Here is an 18,343-nt window from a genome sequence, read left to right as displayed (position 1 = left end):
GTAGTGTATTATTTGCCAAGGCTAATGTTCAGAGTGGTATTTCCTAATTTATCTTGAGTTATCTTTTGGGTGTAGTTAAAAGTAGAGATCCAGTTTCATTCCTTTGCATATGGCTAACCAGTTTTCCCAACACCAATTTTTAAATAGGGAGTCCTTTCCCCATTGCTTGTTTTTGTCAACTTTGTTGAGCATCAGATCATTGCAGATACGCAGCTTTATTTCTGGTTACTATATTCTGTTCCATTTGGCTATGTGTCTGTTTGTACCAGTACCTTTATATATACTTTTAAGAAGTCATCTCAACAACGCTAGTAGTTAGATAATCATCATTTTATAAATGAGAAGATGAAAACACTGGGAGACTGGCCCAAGGTCACACAGCTAGTATATGGTCAGGATTCAAATCGTGGAAGACAATTATTTCTGCTTCTGACTAGGATGGAATAGGGATGGAATTTACTTTAAGGCCTTTACTGAAAACTGGGACAAAATATAGGAAACCACAGTTTTCAGACATTGGAAAATGGGCAGCACAGGGCAGATCTGAGGGAAGGAAAACAAATGATAAGAGCTCTATGATTGCCCCGTCTTAGGTTCTGGAGAGAGTTTCCAGGCCACCGTGCAGAGATAAAAAACCTAAATTGAGCTCCATGATCATTGAGCTGAGGAGTTGGAGTTCAGAATTTGAGAGGCCAAGGAAAGTAGAATTTGAAAAGCAGAGTATTGGAGAGCTCCAGAGTTCTACAGAGGGTAACTTTGCAGTATTTCTTAGTGCATGTGTGGAGGAAACTATACAAGGCCAGAGAAAGAAAATTATTTAGGTGGGACAGTCCCTAGAGCTCACATGGGACTGGGCAAAATTTATTTTTCCATTAGACAGCGTGAAAAGATACTCTAATGCATGGTACTTTGAGTAGAAATCTCAGAAGGATTTTGCCTCAGTAGTAGGGCCAAATTAGCCATAGACTAAAGGCTATTCTGGTTTTGGAACAAGAATAAAAGTAAGGTTTGAAAAGATCCGACTGTTTCTAAGTACAGTAACGTGTTGCTTAATGACAGGGATATGTTCTGAGAAATGTGTCATTAGACAATTTTGTCATGTGTAAACATCATAAACTATACATATATCCACCTAGATGGCACAGTATACTACATACCTAGCCTGTATGGTACAGCCTATTACTCCTAGGCTACAAACCTGTACAGCATGTCACTGTGCTGAATACTGTAGGCATTGTAACATAATGGTTAATATTTGTGTACCTAAACATACCTAAACATAGAAAAGGTTTAAACAATAAAAATACAATATTATACTCATGGGAGCCCTGTCATATACATGGACTGTTGTTGACTGAAACTTCATTATGTGGCTCATGACTGTATCTTAGCTGCATTCCAGAACAAAGATTCAGAAATATGTAAAAGAAAACAAAGAATCCAGCTCTGAAAAAAACATTAAATTCACAATGTCTGACATCCAATCAGAAATGACTGGGCAGCCCAGGTGGGTTCATTGGTGAACTTTATCAGACATTTAAGGGAGAATTTATATTAATTCTCTATAATCTCTTCCAGAAGACAGAATCAGAGGAAATGCCTCCTAACTCATTCTACAAGGCCAGCATTATCCTAATACCAAAACCAGACAAAGACATCTTCACCTGGGTAATAACAAGGGCTCCCATCCTCTGCCGTGGTGTCACTAGAGATAGTGAGGAACTTGGACATCCACTCTCAACTGGCAGTAATGAGGCACCCTGCCCTCATCCTGCCTGGGTCATGTCAGAGGAGGCCTAGTACAGGGTCAGGACTTTAACCACTACCCAGCTGTGTGTTGTCAATGGAGGCCACATCTGGCCCTGTGGTATCAATGTAGGTAACATGAGGAGCAATAATAAATTACTCCTACGCTTCCCATCCAGGGAGGTGTCAATTGAGGCCTAATGGGGAACCAGAACTCCCACCCCTGTTCAGCATGGATATCATGAGGAGCCCTCCCTCCTTGGGTATCAACAGAAGTAGAGTGGAGAATCGGGACTACTACCTCCTCCTGGCAGTAATGAGGTGGCAACACCACCCATCCCCTACCATAGCAATATCACAGAAAGCCAGCTAATACAAACTTTGTATAAGATCTGGAATCTCATAACTTAATTCCCCAAATGTCCAAGTTTCAGTTGAAAATCACTTGTCACACCAAGAACTAGGAAGGTCTGAAACTGAATGTAAAACATACTAATAGATGCCAACACCAAGATGCAGAGGTGTTAGAATTATTTGACAAACATTTTAAAGCAGCCATGGTAAGAATGATTCAATGAGCAATTACAAATGTGGTTGAAACAAATTTAAAAAAATAGACTTAGCAAAGAAACAGAGAATAAAGAGAAGAAAATTGGAAATTTTAGAACTGAAAAATAGAGTGACTAAGAAAGCCTGAGTTGCCAGGCTCAACTGCAGAATGGAAGGGATAGAGGAAAAAATTACTGAACTTAAAGGTAGAACATTAGAAATTACCCAATCTGAACAGACTAGAGAAAATAGATTTAAAAAGCAAATAAACAGAGATTCTCAGTGTCCTGTGGGACTATAACAAAATATCTAAGATTTCTGTCCTTGAAAGGAGAAAGTGGGAAGGTTGAAAAGGTAATGGAAGAAATAATGACTGAAAACTTTCCAGGTTTGATAAAGGTGCAAACATGTAGTTTCAAGAAGCTGAACACATTCACACTGAGAGATACCATGGTCAGGTTTATAAAAACTGTAGGAAAATCTTGAAAGCAGCCCAAGGAATTATATCTTACCCATTGGGGAAAACAATTAGAAAATTAGCTCATTTCTTATCAGAAATCATAGAGGCCTGAAGGAAGTGGCACATTATTAAGTGCTGAAAGATAAGGACTGTCAACTCATAATTCTATATCCAGCAGAAATATCCTTCAGGAATGTAGGTGAAATCAAGACATTCTCAAATGAAGGAAAACGAAGAGAACTTTTTGCCAGTAGACCTATCCAAAAGAGAAGTTTGTCTAAACAAGAAGAAAACAGTAAAAAGAAGGAATCTCAAAATATTGGGAAGGATAAATGTACATGGTAAACAAAACTGTGGGTATATGTAATAGACTTCCTTTTGCCTCATGAATTTTCTAAAGTTTGGTGGTTGAAGTAGAAATTTTAACTCTGATGTGGTTCTCAATGTATAGAGAAAATATTTTAGGTAAGTATAAATGAGCAAGGGCAAAGGGATATAAAAGGAGGTGAAGTTTCTACACATCACTAAAACTGACAAAACGAATTCAGTAGACCATGGTAAGTTACATAAATATAATAACTAGAACAACCAGTAAGAAAGCTATACAAGGAAATACGTTCAAAACATTATAGATAAAATGGAATCCTGAAATATGTTCATGTAACAGGCAGGAAAAACAGAGAAACTAAAAACAGAGAAGAAATAGAACAAAAGTGACTTAGTATATCAATGATAATAAATGTAAATGGTCTGAATACATGAATTAAAATACAGAGATTTACAGTGTAGATTTTTAAAAATGACCTAACTGTACTGACAGTCCCCAGATTACAATAGTTGAACTTGGATGATTTTTCAACTTAACGATGAGTTTATTGGGATGTAACTCCGTTGTAAGTCAGAGTGCTCCTTATGACATAGTGTGGTTACGGTTTCTACTGAATGCATGTCACTTCATACCATTGAAAGTTGAAAAGTTGTAACTTGAACCATCATAAGTCAGGGTCCATATGCTATGTTGCCAGCATAAACTGCATTTTTCACATATATTTTTCACTTTTCATGAGTTTATTGGGATGTAATTGCATCATAAGTCAAGGGGTAACTGTATGAAGTCTGTAGGAAACTCCACGTATAACTGTATAGGCAGTTTGTAAATAAAAGGATATAAAAAGATACATCATGGAATCATTAATTAAAAGCAGGGGTAGCAGTATTAATATCAGATAGAGCAGACTTTGGGGCAAAGGAACATAACAAAGAAAAATACCAGATTTAGGCCATGCGCAGTGGCTCACGCCTATAATCCCAGCACTTTGGGAGGCTGAGGCAGGCAGATCACAGGGTCAGGAGATGGAGACCATGGTGAAACCCCGTCTCTACTGAAAATAGAAAAAATTAGCCGGGTGCAGTGGCGGGCACCTATAGTCCCAGCTACTCAGGAGACTGAGGCAGGAGAATGGCGTGAACCCGGGAGGCGGAGCTTGCGGTGAGCCAAGATCGTGCCACCTGCACTCCAGCCTAGGGGACAGAGCGAGACTCCGTCTCAAAAAATAAATAAATAAATAAATAAATAAATACCAGATTTGTATAGAAAGAGATTATATAATGACAAAAGGGGTCAGCCCAGCAAGAAGACACAGGAATACTAAATGTAAATGTATGTGCACCAGAGGTGCAAAATGTTTGAAGCAAAAATTGATAGAACTAAAAGAAGAAATAGACAAATCTATAATTATAGTTGGTGACTTCATACCCCACTCTCAACAAGTGATAGAACAATTAAAAATCAGCAAGGATAAACAAGAATGCAATAACACCATCAACCATCAGAACCTAAATAACATTTATAAAACATGCCACCCAAGGAGAACACCCAGACATGGTCTTTTGATGTATTCACTGAATATATATAAATGCTTACTGAACATATGCAAGAGAGACCATATCCTGGGCTATAAAATAAACCTCAACAAACTTATACAACTTGAAATCATAACAAGTGAGTTTTCTGACCACAGTAGAATCAAATTACAAATTAATAACAGAAAATAACAGGGAAATCTTCAAACACTTGGAAATGAAATGACATACTTAAAAAAAATTTATGGGTCAAGGAAGAAATTTCAAAGAAAAACATTTCAGTGAGATTACATTTCAAAAAATACATTGGATGAAAATGAAAAGGCAGCATATCAAAAATTTTAGGACACAGCTAAAGCAGTGCCAAGAAAAATTTATAGCACTAAATGCATACGTTAGAAATGAGAAAACAAGTCAGTAATATAAGCTCCCATCTCAAGAACCTGTAGAAAGAGTGTCAAAAAATAAATAAATAAATAAAGCAAGCAGAAGCAGAAGGGAAATAATAAACATAGCAGAAATTGAAAACAGAAATAATAGAGAAAATCAGTGAAACAAAGAGCTAGTTCTTTGAAAAGATAATAAAAGTGACCAACTTTTAGCAAGACTAACAAAAAAGATGGAAGATACAAATTTTACCTCTCAGGAATGAGAATATCACTCATGACCTTGCAGACATTAGAAGGGAAATGAGATAATCCTTTGAACAACTCTACTGTAATAAATTTGACAGTGCAGATGAAATGGATCAATTTCTTAAAAGGCACAAACTACCACAACTCATTTAATGTGAAATCTGCAGTTTGTATAGAGCTATTACTGTTAGGGAAATTGAACCTGTAATTTTAAAACTCCCAAAATGAATAGTTAACTAGAGAATTTTACCAGGTGTTTAAAGAAGAATTACTACCAATTCTACATAATGTCTTCCCCAAAAATGGAAGAGGAATGTTACCAATAGGGGAATCTTGGTTAAAGGATATACGGGATCCCTCTATATTAATCCTTATAATAATTCTTTGTGAACCTACCATTATCTGAAAAAGTTTAATTTTAAAAGAAGTAACTGGAGAAAGAAAAGACATCTTATACAGAGGAACAAAGAATGACAACAGACTTATTTTTACAAGTAGTACAAGCCAGAAGACAGTAGAGCAATATCTTTAAGATACTAAAAAAAAAAAAAAAAGAAACCTAGGCACTTTGATTCCAGAGCCTTTTCTCTTATCCATATCCCTATGTTGTATCGTAAAGGTAATAAAAACAAGGAAGGATGGAGTAATTAGATAACACTACCTTTCCCTCTTGTGTGCCTTGGGGAATTGAAGTGCTATCATTTTTTGAAAAGGAAATCAGTAACTATTCCTAGTCCTATTGTTTCTGTTTAGTTTCCTTTACTTCAATAACTTTTTAAAAAGTAATATTAGTTAGCACATTGTCTTATCTGTCAAGCAGGTTTATATTTAGAATAGAATACAGTAAATGTAGAGGTAACTGCAATACAGGCGGATTTAGATAAAGTTCATAAAAGAGAAATTTAAACAAAGCCCTTTGGAAATTTAGAGGAAAGTTTGAGAGCACAAGAAATTGAGGACATCAAGGAAGATGACATGTGAGTCTGATTGAAAATGGCGAAAAAGGGAAGAGCTGAGGCTTTATCCAAGATCTGTGCCGAATGTCTGGGACACGAGTAGTGTTATGGCAATGATTGTAATAAGCTCTGCATCAGCAGAGATTTTGTGTTTGTTTGCTTATCTGCTGGGTTGTGTCCTTACTACCTAAAACAGTGTTGGGTACTTAGTAAGTACTCAGTAAATATTTGTTGCATGAATAAATAAATGAATAGTAGAATTAGATGGCAGTTTTGGTAAGAATGATTGATACATCTGGTTTAGGAGTTATAAACATGGAATCTAATTCTCAGCCATCAGCTAGCTGTCATCCAGTCTCATAGCTTCAACTATGACTTCAGCTATCACACAGATGCCTCTGAAAACATGGAAAGAAAGCAATAATATAGGAAGTATATAGGTCAAGAACATTGTGAACTGTGTGACCCCATGTGTAAAATGGGGACTACAAGAGAAATTATTAATATTGATTTTACATGTGGAGCACTTAGCTCAGTATTTGATCCATAGTAAGTACTCAGTAAAGGGCACCATTGTCTGAAACTGAGTTACACATTGACTCCTGACCTTAGCCTTAGATGAGCCATCAGACCTGTAATATAGCATATTAAAACCATATTAAGTTACCTCATGTAAAAGGTGAACAGGATCTTAAAGATCAGCTAGCCCAAGTTCTTCATTTAAACTGAGGACAGAATACAGTGGATAAAAAGGTAATCTGGGACCAAACCGGGAAGTAATAGTTATTTGTAAAGCGTGGGAGGAAAAATAGGAGAGAAACACTAATTAGTTGGGCTTTGAGGGCTTAACTCTAAATACCACAGCTGCCTTCAAGGATGAATTTTATTCTCTGGAAAATAATATTTGTCTGCTGGATAGCTCTACCTATATTTCTCATTGGCATTTAAATTCAGCATGTCCAGAAACAAATTGGAATCACTATGTGTTAAAACTAAAAAGGTTGTTAGAATGCATCTAATTCAGTTTCCCATTTTACAGGTGTGGAGAACAGGTCCTGCTCTGGGGTGGAGGTCTTAAACTTTTTAGATTCATTGATAGTGCTGTGATCAAACAGTTGTTCCTTGGACCACTTTTGTCTAGGTTGTGGAGCATTTCTTTAGGTTTTGTTTTTTTTTTTTTTTTTTTTTTTTTTTTTTTTTTTTTTTTTTTTTTGCCGGGGGAGCTTACAGTGAGCCTTTGATGTTCATCCTGGCTGTAAACAACCTCTGTCTTGTTTTGAGCAGTGGTTTTCAACTTTTTAAAAAACAAAAAAACCCAGCTGAATCTTTTACTTAAGTTGAATCATATGAAGAAACCCCAAAAAGAGACTAAAAATAGAAGCTTATATTTAATGCCAGAGATTTGGTGGGGGTGGTCATAGGGGATAGATAGTTGGGGAGATCAGGAAAGGGAAAGAATGAGTTATAGACCCTAGTTGCTTGCCACTGGTCTCCAGAGGTGAGGAGCTTCTGAAATGCCTTAGAGGTTAGGAAACAGTTTGAAACCCACTGATTTGGAGGCCCATGAAGTCCAGCAGTGATAATTGGCATGAATGACAACACCACTGGTGTCTCGGCTCTGCAAGTTCCCCAGTGACTTTAACACCTGCCCTGGAGTAATGATTTTTCAATTCTTTCTTGAATCTAAGAACTAAGAACTAGGCCATCATTACAATTAGGACTTTAATAAACTCTCAGCTATCATTTAAAAACTCTCATCAATCACATTTGCTTTTATGTACACAGGCAGTTTGTGTGTGAATTAAGTTGCCCTGACATAGATAATTTTATTAGTATAGACATAGCTCAAGAATTACAGTCATGTGAGGAAAAGCTTAGGAGTAGTCAGAGTTTTGGTCATGAACCCCTTTAATGTTATGATGAGTTTTAAAATACTTGATATATTTTTAATAATTATTTTTATAGTATTATAATTTTAAATTTTAGTCAGCAACTGATTAAGCCCTGTGCTAGACACCACGTGGAAATAGAGGGAAAACAGGACACAGTCCTTGAACTCACATTTGAGTCTAAGAACAGAAAGAAGGTGATAGTTAAAAATTTTTCCTTTGTTCTTTGTTTCAGCACCCGAGCTTTGATTTTGTGCAATTTTTAATTTTACTGACTTGTAAAGCATGTTCATGACTGAAAATTTAATTAACCTTGTGTGCTTTCTTTAAAATTATTATTAGATTGCAAGACTGGAGGAAGATAAAGAAGAACTACGTAACCAGCTGCTTAATGTTGATCTCACAAGAGACAGCAAACGAGTGGAACAACTTGCTCGAGAAAAAGTCTATTTGTGTCAAAAATTAAAAGGTTTAGAGGCTGAAGTAGCAGAATTAAGGGCTGAAAAGGAGAATTCTGATGCTCAGGTGGAAAATGCCCAAAGAATACAGGTGCGGCAGTTGGCTGAGATGCAGGCTACAGTCAGATCCCTGGAGGTAAGATTCTGATTACTTCCCAGTAGAGTATGGCATAGTTTTTTAAAGTGCAATTGACAAACTTTTGATTTTTAGAGCATAAATGTATGCTCTCCAAGCTAATGCTGACACATTTGTGTAATCCCAAGAGTATTTATTCTTTTAGCAAAGAAGAAAGCTATTGATTCATAAGCAATACGTATGCTACCACATTTATAAAGGGATATTTATTCTGTGGGAGTTAAGTCACCTATCTGAAATGTCTTAACTCTTAAAATGCCACATAATAGAATATGCAAAATAAAAATATATGTATTTGAGTTTCTGAAAGTAAAGTCATCTCAAACCAGAAAGAATAATTTCTTTCAATATAGTACATTCCTTACAGTGGGATTTGAGATCTTAAAGTTGAAAATCCTGCTTGAACAGAAATACTATACTGATATATCTTATGACAGCTTCTTCCCAGACTAGTAAAATCCAACTGTAAAGGTATACATGCCTTTGCAGAATTATTTCCCTGGGTTCATTAGAGAACGATAAGTGTTGGCAGACCTGACTGCTACTCCTAGGGGTATTGCCTTATGAAAATTCTTGGTTTCCATTTTATTCAGATACACTTATTCTTCTTAGTTCTTAGTGCCTAACTTGTAGCAAACATACCTGTTTAATTGTTTTTATTTATTTTTTACAGTTCAAAGTGTTTCTTTTTCCTTTGGAATAGTTATAAAATGATTTGGGTGGGGGGAGGGACATTAGTGGGCATTTAATTTGTAGTTAAAATCAATATTCAAATCCAAGATGGTGATTTTCTTTCCCCCCAGCCAGTGATACAGGAATACATTGGTATGTTTTGAAGAGTAGAAGTTACTTTTTTATTTTGTTACATGACGCTAAGTCAGTATTTACTGGTTTTCTGAATTAAAAGTTGTCAGTATCATTGTACCTTAAACATGAAGCAGTTCATTGTGAGACTGTTTATGTTGCCATCCTTCCATCCTTATGTATTTTACACAGTGACAGAATAAGTGAGACAATTGCAGTTGAATATAGTGTACAGTTCTGATGTGAAACTTTCCATTGAGGTCCTTTAGAGTGATTATTTTCAGGGCAAGTTGAATGATGACAAAAGATTTGTGACATTTTCATAAGAGCCTATATTTTTATCATTTGTCAGATGAAATGAAAATAAGCATATGACAGCAAGCATTTCTTTCTTCTTTAACTTTCTTGGCTATCATTGTGCCCAGAGAGTGTTATTTCATATATGAAGAAAATAGGTTTTTTCCCTAATTATTTGTCGAATATAGTCCTTAACATATTTAAGATAGATGTTCCCCAACTTAAGGTGGTTTGACTTATGATTTTTTGACTATACAATGGTGTGAAAGCCATATATGTATTTATATACTTTGAATTTTGATCTTTTCCTGGGTTACTGATATGTGGTATGATACTCTCAATGCTGTGTAGCTGCACTGAGCCACAGTTCCCAGTCAGTCACATGATCATGAGGGTAAATAACCTCTTTACTGAGTACTGTGTTGCCAGATGATTTTTTCCAACTGTAGGCCAATTCACGTGTTTTGAGGATGCTTAAGGTAGGCTAGTCTAAGTTATGGACTTAGATATTTTCAATTTGTGATAGGTTTATCAGGATGTAACTCCATCATAAGTTGAAGAGCATCTGTATGTACGAAATGAGATGTTATGAAACTGAAGTATATCTTTTAAATGCCAAAACGTTTTCATTTTGATTATGTTGAGGTCAGGTATGGTGGCTTATGCCTGTAATCCCAGCACTTTGGGAGGCTGAGGTAAATGGGTCACCTGAGTTCAGGAGTTTGAAATGAGCCTGAACAACACAGGTAAAACCCTGTCTCTACAAAAAATACAAAAATTAGCCAGGCACCGTGGTGTGCACCTGAAGTCCCAGCTACTCGGGAGGCTGAGGCAGGAGAATTGTTTGTGCTCGGGAGGCTGAGGTTGCAATGAGCCAAGATCGTGCCATTGCACTCCAGCCTGGGAGACAGAGCAAGACCTTGTCTGAAAAAAAATACGTGTGTGTGTGTGTCTGTGTGTGTGTGTGTATAAAATGTTGAGTAGACATGTTTTTTAAAAAAGGTTTTAGTTCCCCTCCCCTCATGAAAGAGTACTATCAATATTACCAACCAGAAACTTTTTTGACAACCTACAGACTTCATTAACAATCTTAATTGTGTCATGAGATCGGGAACCTCTTTGCTTGTACTTAAGAAGTCTGCAGATTAGCTGAGGATTTTGAAATAATACCTTTCGCTGTTTCTTTTTTGAAAATCATTGATTTTAGATTTTCAATTTGTACTTGTTACTATCAATGAGCCCTGTCTTCTACTTTCTAATATGCTTTTTCCTATCTGTTGTAGACTGGAAACTTCCAAAAATGTTTGAAATAAGTCAGTGTTAAGAATAAATAGACATCAAATGAAGGCCTTAGGTACTTTCTCTCCTGAGAGAAGTATATAAACTTTATTTTGTTGGTGGTCATTCATATGTTGTTTGTCTACATACCTTTATTGCATATTTCCTGAAGCACTATCTTTCATTTGAATTCTACCAATTAGTTTGAGAAAATGTTTGTTACATAGGTATATGTTAATGTTGAGGTTTTGAATAATTTTTGTATAATTATAAATGTATTTTAAATAGTGCTTATTTGGTTTTGAAATGCTTGAAAAATAAATGAATTTTAAAATATTTTGTTTGAATGAAAGGCTGAAAAACAATCAGCTAATTTACGGGCAGAACGCTTGGAAAAAGAGCTACAATCAAGCAGTGAACAAAATGCGTTTTTAATTAATAAATTGCATAAAGCTGAACGAGAAATAAGTACATTGTCCAGTAACGTAAGTTGTTTTATGTTTCTGTTTCATTCTTTAGCATGTTTGCTACTATATAATGATAAATTTTATTTTTAATAATTCATTTCTTTATACTGAAATGTTTTATTATATCATTCTACCTTCCAAGAAATAAATACATTGATCAGTAGAGTATGTTATCTTATGCCTCTACTTCATTCCGTAGAATACTTGATACTGTAGTACAGTGACAGATTTTGCATTCTCTGTATTGAAATATTTTTAATCTTGTCACTCTGCCTTCCAAATACATGCAGAATCTGATCAATTCTTACCACATCCACTGTGACCTTTCTAGTCCAAGCCATGAATTTTTTAGGGTCAATTTCTGTGCTAGGTTGCTTACTGGTCTTTCTGCTTTCTACCCATTCAGAGCTCTGTGTGGTCTGGAGTCTTTTCACAGCCATGACCATGTATTTTTCCTCCTGTTCACTTTGCTCCCTTTGGCCTTCTCACTCTTTGAGCAAACTCACGTCTTGCTCAGAGTTTCTGCACTTGTCTGAGCTTGACAGCCTTCTCTCACATATCCACATAACTTGCTTCCTCACTCCCTAGATGTTGCCTAACCAGAGAGGCTTTCCTTGTCTTCACATTGTAAAATAGCATCTTCCTTCTTCCTCTGTCTTTCTATCTTCCTTACCTGCTTCATTGCTCTTAATACTATCTGATATAGTTATTTGGTTTTTATGTTTTGGTCTCCCCTTTTCTTTCCCACCACCTTCCCCTTAACCCAATATAAGCTCCAAGAGAGCAGGGACATTGTTTTCATCACTACTACTTTTCCAGCTTCTAGAACAGTGCTGGCACATAGTAGGTACTCAATAAATATTTCCTCAATGAATAAGTAGTAGCTGCATGATCTACATTTATATTCTCCTTAACAGACTGGATTCAAATTTTGATTTTTCCGTTACTAAAAAAAGCTGTGTGACCTTGGGCAGTTCACCGTCTCTCTGAAACTTAAGTGCCTTTGTCTATGAAATGGGACTAATACCTACCTTATAGAGTTGTGGCAAAAATTAAATGTAGCTGATGATGAAAATGATAATAGCAGTGATTATACACTGGTAATATCCTTAAATAAGAAAATATTGTAACATAAGTAATACAGAATTTTTAGTCCATTGACTAGTCTGTATCTCATTGTCTCAATAACTGTGTGTAACCTTAGGCAAGTTACCTAATATCATTAGGATTCAATTTCCTTATATCTGTAAGAACTCTTCCAGTCTACTAAGACTGTGTAAGAACTACTAGGAAATAATTTGATTGCCTCCTGATTAACTATAAGTAGATTATATATTCAACAGATACACATTGAACGCTTGTAACTATAGAGTATACAAAAAAATAGATATAAAACACAAGTAAATTCAGGATATAGGGAGTTTTCATGCTTTTCTTCCAATTCCAGTATAAATTATTTTCAGTTTTGTAAAATAATATTGAATACCTAGTATTTGCAGCACATCGTTCTTGACCTGAGTAGCCAGACTACACTGCTGGAATAATTGGAACCACACATGTCGCAACAGGACATGGGATATGCTGGCTTGTGCTGTGGCTTCTCTCTTCGGAGGTCACCAAGTATAATACTTTTCATTCAGTACATTTTACCTGAGCTCCCTGGCTCACCTTTGTGTTGACCCTGATTTTCCTTCTTTTTTTCCGTATATATACTCTTCCCTATTATTGCTCTTCCTTTTAGAGTTAGAACATAGGTGATTTCTCCTACTCTGCTGGAGAAAAAACAGCAATCTAGTATAGTATTTATTTCTTTGTGCTTGTTTATTAATACACATTGCTAAGAGTTGCCTGTCTTTTTAAAGGCACACTTGCATTATTTTGCATGTAAATGGAGTATTAAATACCATCCTTTAACTTTAAACAAACCAAGTTTCATTTGAAGTCTTGCATGTAAAGATTCCATTGGAAGGGTAAATTTTAAAATAATACTTCAAACATGACTGCCACAGTTTTCTTTGCAACTTGAAGTTTTCATCAACATTTTGCAATTCTAGCAAATGGTTGTTGCAGTGCAAAGGAACACCTGGGGTGTGTTGTCTAAGTTATTCAAATTCATAAATGTTTGTCAGATTTTAGAACAAAGTTATGTCAGTGTGAGTATCAGTATCTTGGATTAAAAGGTGTTACCAAAGATGGCCTAAATATGATGATTAAAAGGTGTTACCAAAGATGGCCTGAAAATGATGACCTTAAGGAGATTTCACATTCAGCGAGGTAAATTCTTCTAGTTCCCTCATAACGTTTTTCATTTTCAGAATGCCAATAAAAGATAGTTTTAAGGAAGCCACCCAACAGAGTTGTCCTTATTTACCTAAATTAATGAGGTAATTACGTCTCAGAACTTTGAAAAAGATCAGGATTTAAGTACCATCTCTTTGGAATCTGTATCCAGGGCTTCTTAGGTAATACATATTGTCAATTATATTTTCGTTTCTTGCTTGTTTATACTATGCTTTTGTGTGTCTTTCTTTGAGTATGTGTACTTTAACAGATCCTGACCCCCTGTAAAATGCCCAGTATTGCCAGTTTTGACATTTATTAAAGTTTTGTTAGTAATACCTGAATACTTCCATTGTGTCAAAAACATAAAGCAAATTCACAGCATAAAGGCCAGAATCTATATGGCAGACATTCTGTGAAGAACAGGGTGACTTGATACAGTGGAGCTTCAGGAGACCATGAATTACTTGAAATTTTATGCAACATTTTAACATGAGCATTTTATTTTTTAAAAATCCCTAATTTTCCTAGGATTTGGGACTTGATCACAAAGAAGATTAAGAACCAGGGATCTAGGGGCAGAAAGAAACCTTATTGTAACATTTGGAATTTGGTTCAGATTACTCGTAGAAAAGAGCTATTATTTGTCATTACTGGGTAATAAATGTTCATATGTTATTTTAAGTAAAATTCTGTTTAGTATATTTTTAGGAAATTTAACAGTATAAGTACATCGGTAATGTTAGGATGATACAAATAAGGCAATAAGGAAAAGCTTAAGATCCATAGATGAGTAAATTTGAATGCAGAGAGAACAGGTAAATTGCTTGAGCATATACCACTGGTTTAACAGCAAAAGTAGGCCTGAAGACAGACCTCACTTGTTGCTTGACTTCCTATTCGGTGTTCTTTCAGTTTCAATAATTATAGTTTAGTTAAAAATGTCTTCTCATTTCAATAAATCTTAGGGTGAAATGAAAAATAAGTTTTTTGTAGATCTTGAAGTTACCATGAGATGAATCAACTTTCTATGAAATAAGATGGCTCTAATTTTCCACCTTATGCAGCTATAGTATGTTTGTTAATGAAATGCTGTGTCATTCTTACCCTTTTACAGTTAGTATATAATAGCAGGTTATAATTACATTTGTCATAGTGATTGGATTTTCTTTGTAATTGTATTTCTTCAAAATTTTAAAGTATTTGTAATTTAAATTCTGTCAATGAAATTATAATGTAGTAAAACCCAATCTACAGAAAGTTTAAGTATTAAAACAAATTCTCAGCTGCTTCCATGTGAACATCATTTTATAAAACTTACTTTTGTAGAAAAGAACTTCCAAAAGGAAATTAAAAATGCAGGCTGGGCGTGGTGGCTTGTGCCTGTAATCCCAGCACTTTGGAAGGCCAAGGCAGGTGGATCATGAGGTCAGGAGTTCAAGACCAGCCTGGCCAAGATGGTGAAACCCCATCTGTACTAAAAATACAAAATTTAGCCAGGTGTGGTGGTGCATGCCTGTAATCCCAGCTACTCGGGAGGCTGAGGCAGGAGAATCGCTGAACCCAGGAGACAGAGGTTGCCGTAAGCTGAGATGAAGCCACTGCACTCCAGCCTGGGTGACAGAGCGAGACGCTGTCTCAAAAAATAAATAAAAATGCAAAACTGATGTCAGCACAAGGTCGCCATTTTATGAATGGTCATTTAAAAATCTATGAGTTAATTTGGAGGGATGTCTTATTGTAGTTACCAGCACAAAGGCAGTACTCACTTTTCTGTTTATTTCCTTTAAATGAGGATTTTGCATGAAACTATTCCTTGAAACATTTTCAGGACCTTTTGTTGATGGAGTCTCTTCCAGTAAGACACTTCTGTTTCTCACCCTTGCCCTCTTTGGCTCTAGGACCTCTTTTTGATTTGTGTCTGACTCCCAACTCCAGTTTTTATGGGGTTTTTATTGGACTCTTAAGTAAATTGTCTTTTACTTTCCTGTTTCTACCATCTCACATTTTCTGTATTTGACTTGTATATATTTGTAGTTTCCTACTCTGATTCCATAGTTTTCTATATTTGGGTAATATATCAGAAAACGGGTCATCTAATCTTTATGTTTGTATTGATTAAATCCTCATTATATGACTATATCTAATTTTAGAAGCTCCTTACCAAAGAGAAGGGCTATGGAAAATGAATTTATATGATTTATACTTGTTCCTGCCTCTATCCCCTACCTCATACTTGTGCACATGTGCACACAGACACGATCTATACACATAGACTATTTTGTCACCAGATTTAATTGATTCTTCCCCCCCTTTATTCATTCTTTGCCTCTTAATTGATTTATTTACCTTCAGTTTCTTAAGCCAACAGATTTGCATTAATTAATTGTGCCACCTTCAACAGCTAACCGAAAAACAACGCTTTCATATGGTATATAAAGTTTATTCCCTGCCATTCCTCCACAGATTTCACATCTGCCAGTGCTCTCCATGTAATACATAGCTTGTTTTAAGAGCAGACCATGTGATGTTATACACATAATAACATTTTATATGCTGTTCCTTCTACCCAGAGTACCTTCTTTGTCCCTAAAACATTTTTTATTCTTAAATTTAATTTTAATTTTTTTAGAGACAAGGTCTCACTCTGTTGCCCAGGCTGGAGTACATTGGCACAATCATAGTTCACTGCAGCCTCAAACCCCTAGACTCAATGATCCTCTTAGTCTCCCCAATGGCTGGGACTAAGGGGCTAATTTAAATTTTTTTTTTTTTTTTAGAGAAAGGATCTCACTATGTTGCCTAGGCTGGTCTCCAACACCAGGCCTCAGACACTTCCTTTTGCCACAGCCTCTTGACTCAGCTGGGATTTTAGGTGCAAGTTACTGTGTCCAGCTATGGACACTTTTTAAAAGGAAGGTTTCAGGCCAAGTGCAGTGGATTACACCTGTAATCCTAGCACTTTAGGAGGCCAAGCAGGAGGATTGCTTGAGGCCAGGAGTTTGAGACCAGCCTGGTCAACATAGCAAGAGCCCATCGCTACAAAAAAATTGAAAAATTATCTGTGTGTGATGGTGTGCACCTGTAGTCCTGACAGCTACTTGGAATGCTGAGGAGAGAGGATCACTTGAGCCCAGAAGTTTGAAGTTAAAGTGAGCTATGACCGTGCCACTGCACTCCAGCCTGGATGACATAGTGACACCCTGTCTTTTAGAAATATTAGCAAATTTAAAAAGTTTCAGGATTTTTTCCCTGCAGATTTTCCAGTCATCGAATATTTGATTTTAGATACTTGTAATTAAGTCTTTAAGGCAAGATTAAACCAGAGGACCATACATAGATATTCGTAAAGAAATGCCTCAGTTCTGTTAGGAAAGAACAGTGTTTTCTTGATGTCTCCTTATTTGAAGTACTATTGCAGGCACTGGCACTCCTTTCTTCTTGGAAGGTACTTAGACTCTACTTTACTACCAAAGCGTTTTCTCGTTTCCACTTATGTTTTGGGATAAGTATTGAATGACAAGAAAATGACGAATAGTAATTTCAATTTTCAATTATCAACAGGTGAAAGAACTTAAACATTCAAACAAACTGGAAATAACAGACATCAAACTGGAGACAGCAAGGGCTAAGAGTGAGCTAGAAAGAGAAAGGAATAAGATTCAAAGTGAACTGGATGGTAATGTGTGATTTCCCTTGCTGCTGCTACTGCTTATTTTCAGATATGAACTCACATTATTAAAATAGTTGAACCTGAATTTTTATTTCCAGATTTTCAACTTAATTTAGTTTTAATTTTGGAGTACATATGAAATGTTTATTATATGTTGAGTGTGTTGTTCATTGTAAGATTTAATAACTTTTAAAAAATCAATCTTATGTTTTTATCATAGTTTTTGGATACATAAATGAACTTTGTAAATGGGATGCCATACTTCGTGATTTATAAATCTTCAATCTATTTATTGTATAGTTTATTAGTCCCAGGACATTTTAATTCTAGAGAATGTGAAGAAGATAATTGAGTTCCAGGCTTAATTTTTTTCAATTAAAAAAATTTTTTTATGTAGACCCTAGGCCAGTCATTGTAGCCTAGTGCAGAGTAGGCTTATTTTCTTATTTATTTATTAATTTATTTATTTATTTATTTATTTATTTGAGACGGAGTCTCACTGTGTCCCTCTGGCTGGAGTGCAGTGGTGTGATCTCGGCTCACGGCAAACTTCACCTCCCAGGTTCATGCCATTCTCCTGCCTCAGCCTCCCGAATAGCTGGGACTACAGGCGCCTGTCACCAGGGTGGCTAATTTTTTGTATTTTTAGTAGTGACAGTGTTTCACTGTGTTAGCCAGGATGGTCTCGATCTCCTGACCTCATGATCTGCCTGCCTCAGCCTCCCAAAGTACTGGGATTACAGGTGTGAGCCACTGCGCCTGGCCAAGTAGGCTTATTTTTAAGTTTCAGTTTAATCTTAGAACATCCATCTCATCAGGTTTCCTCATTATTTATGTTGTTTCTAACTTGAA

At 35.9% G+C, this 18,343-nt stretch overlaps 1 protein-coding gene across 10 annotated transcripts in view; it reads left to right on the top strand.

Annotated features, from left to right (window-relative positions):
* The window catches only part of CEP83 (centrosomal protein 83), a 192,538-nt gene that overhangs the window by 72,420 nt on the left and 101,775 nt on the right, over positions 1-18,343 (top strand). For 9 of the 10 annotated variants that reach the window (XM_030939510.1, XM_030939512.1, XM_010383920.2 and 6 more), the window contains 3 exons: positions 8,441-8,692; positions 11,425-11,556; positions 17,383-17,497. In XM_030939510.1, coding sequence (XP_030795370.1) covers positions 8,441-8,692; positions 11,425-11,556; positions 17,383-17,497 — 499 coding nt within the window. Of the gene's footprint in view, positions 1-8,440; positions 8,693-11,424; positions 11,557-17,382; positions 17,509-18,343 lie in introns of those variants that run through there. The other variant, XM_030939513.1, reaches the window with a different exon arrangement.

Source organism: Rhinopithecus roxellana, chromosome 10, assembly GCF_007565055.1.
Source record: "Rhinopithecus roxellana isolate Shanxi Qingling chromosome 10, ASM756505v1, whole genome shotgun sequence".
In the NCBI taxonomy this organism is placed as follows: Eukaryota; Metazoa; Chordata; class Mammalia; order Primates; family Cercopithecidae; genus Rhinopithecus; species Rhinopithecus roxellana.
Note: the sequence above shows the minus strand (reverse complement) of the source record. Positions and strands in the feature narration are given on the sequence as shown.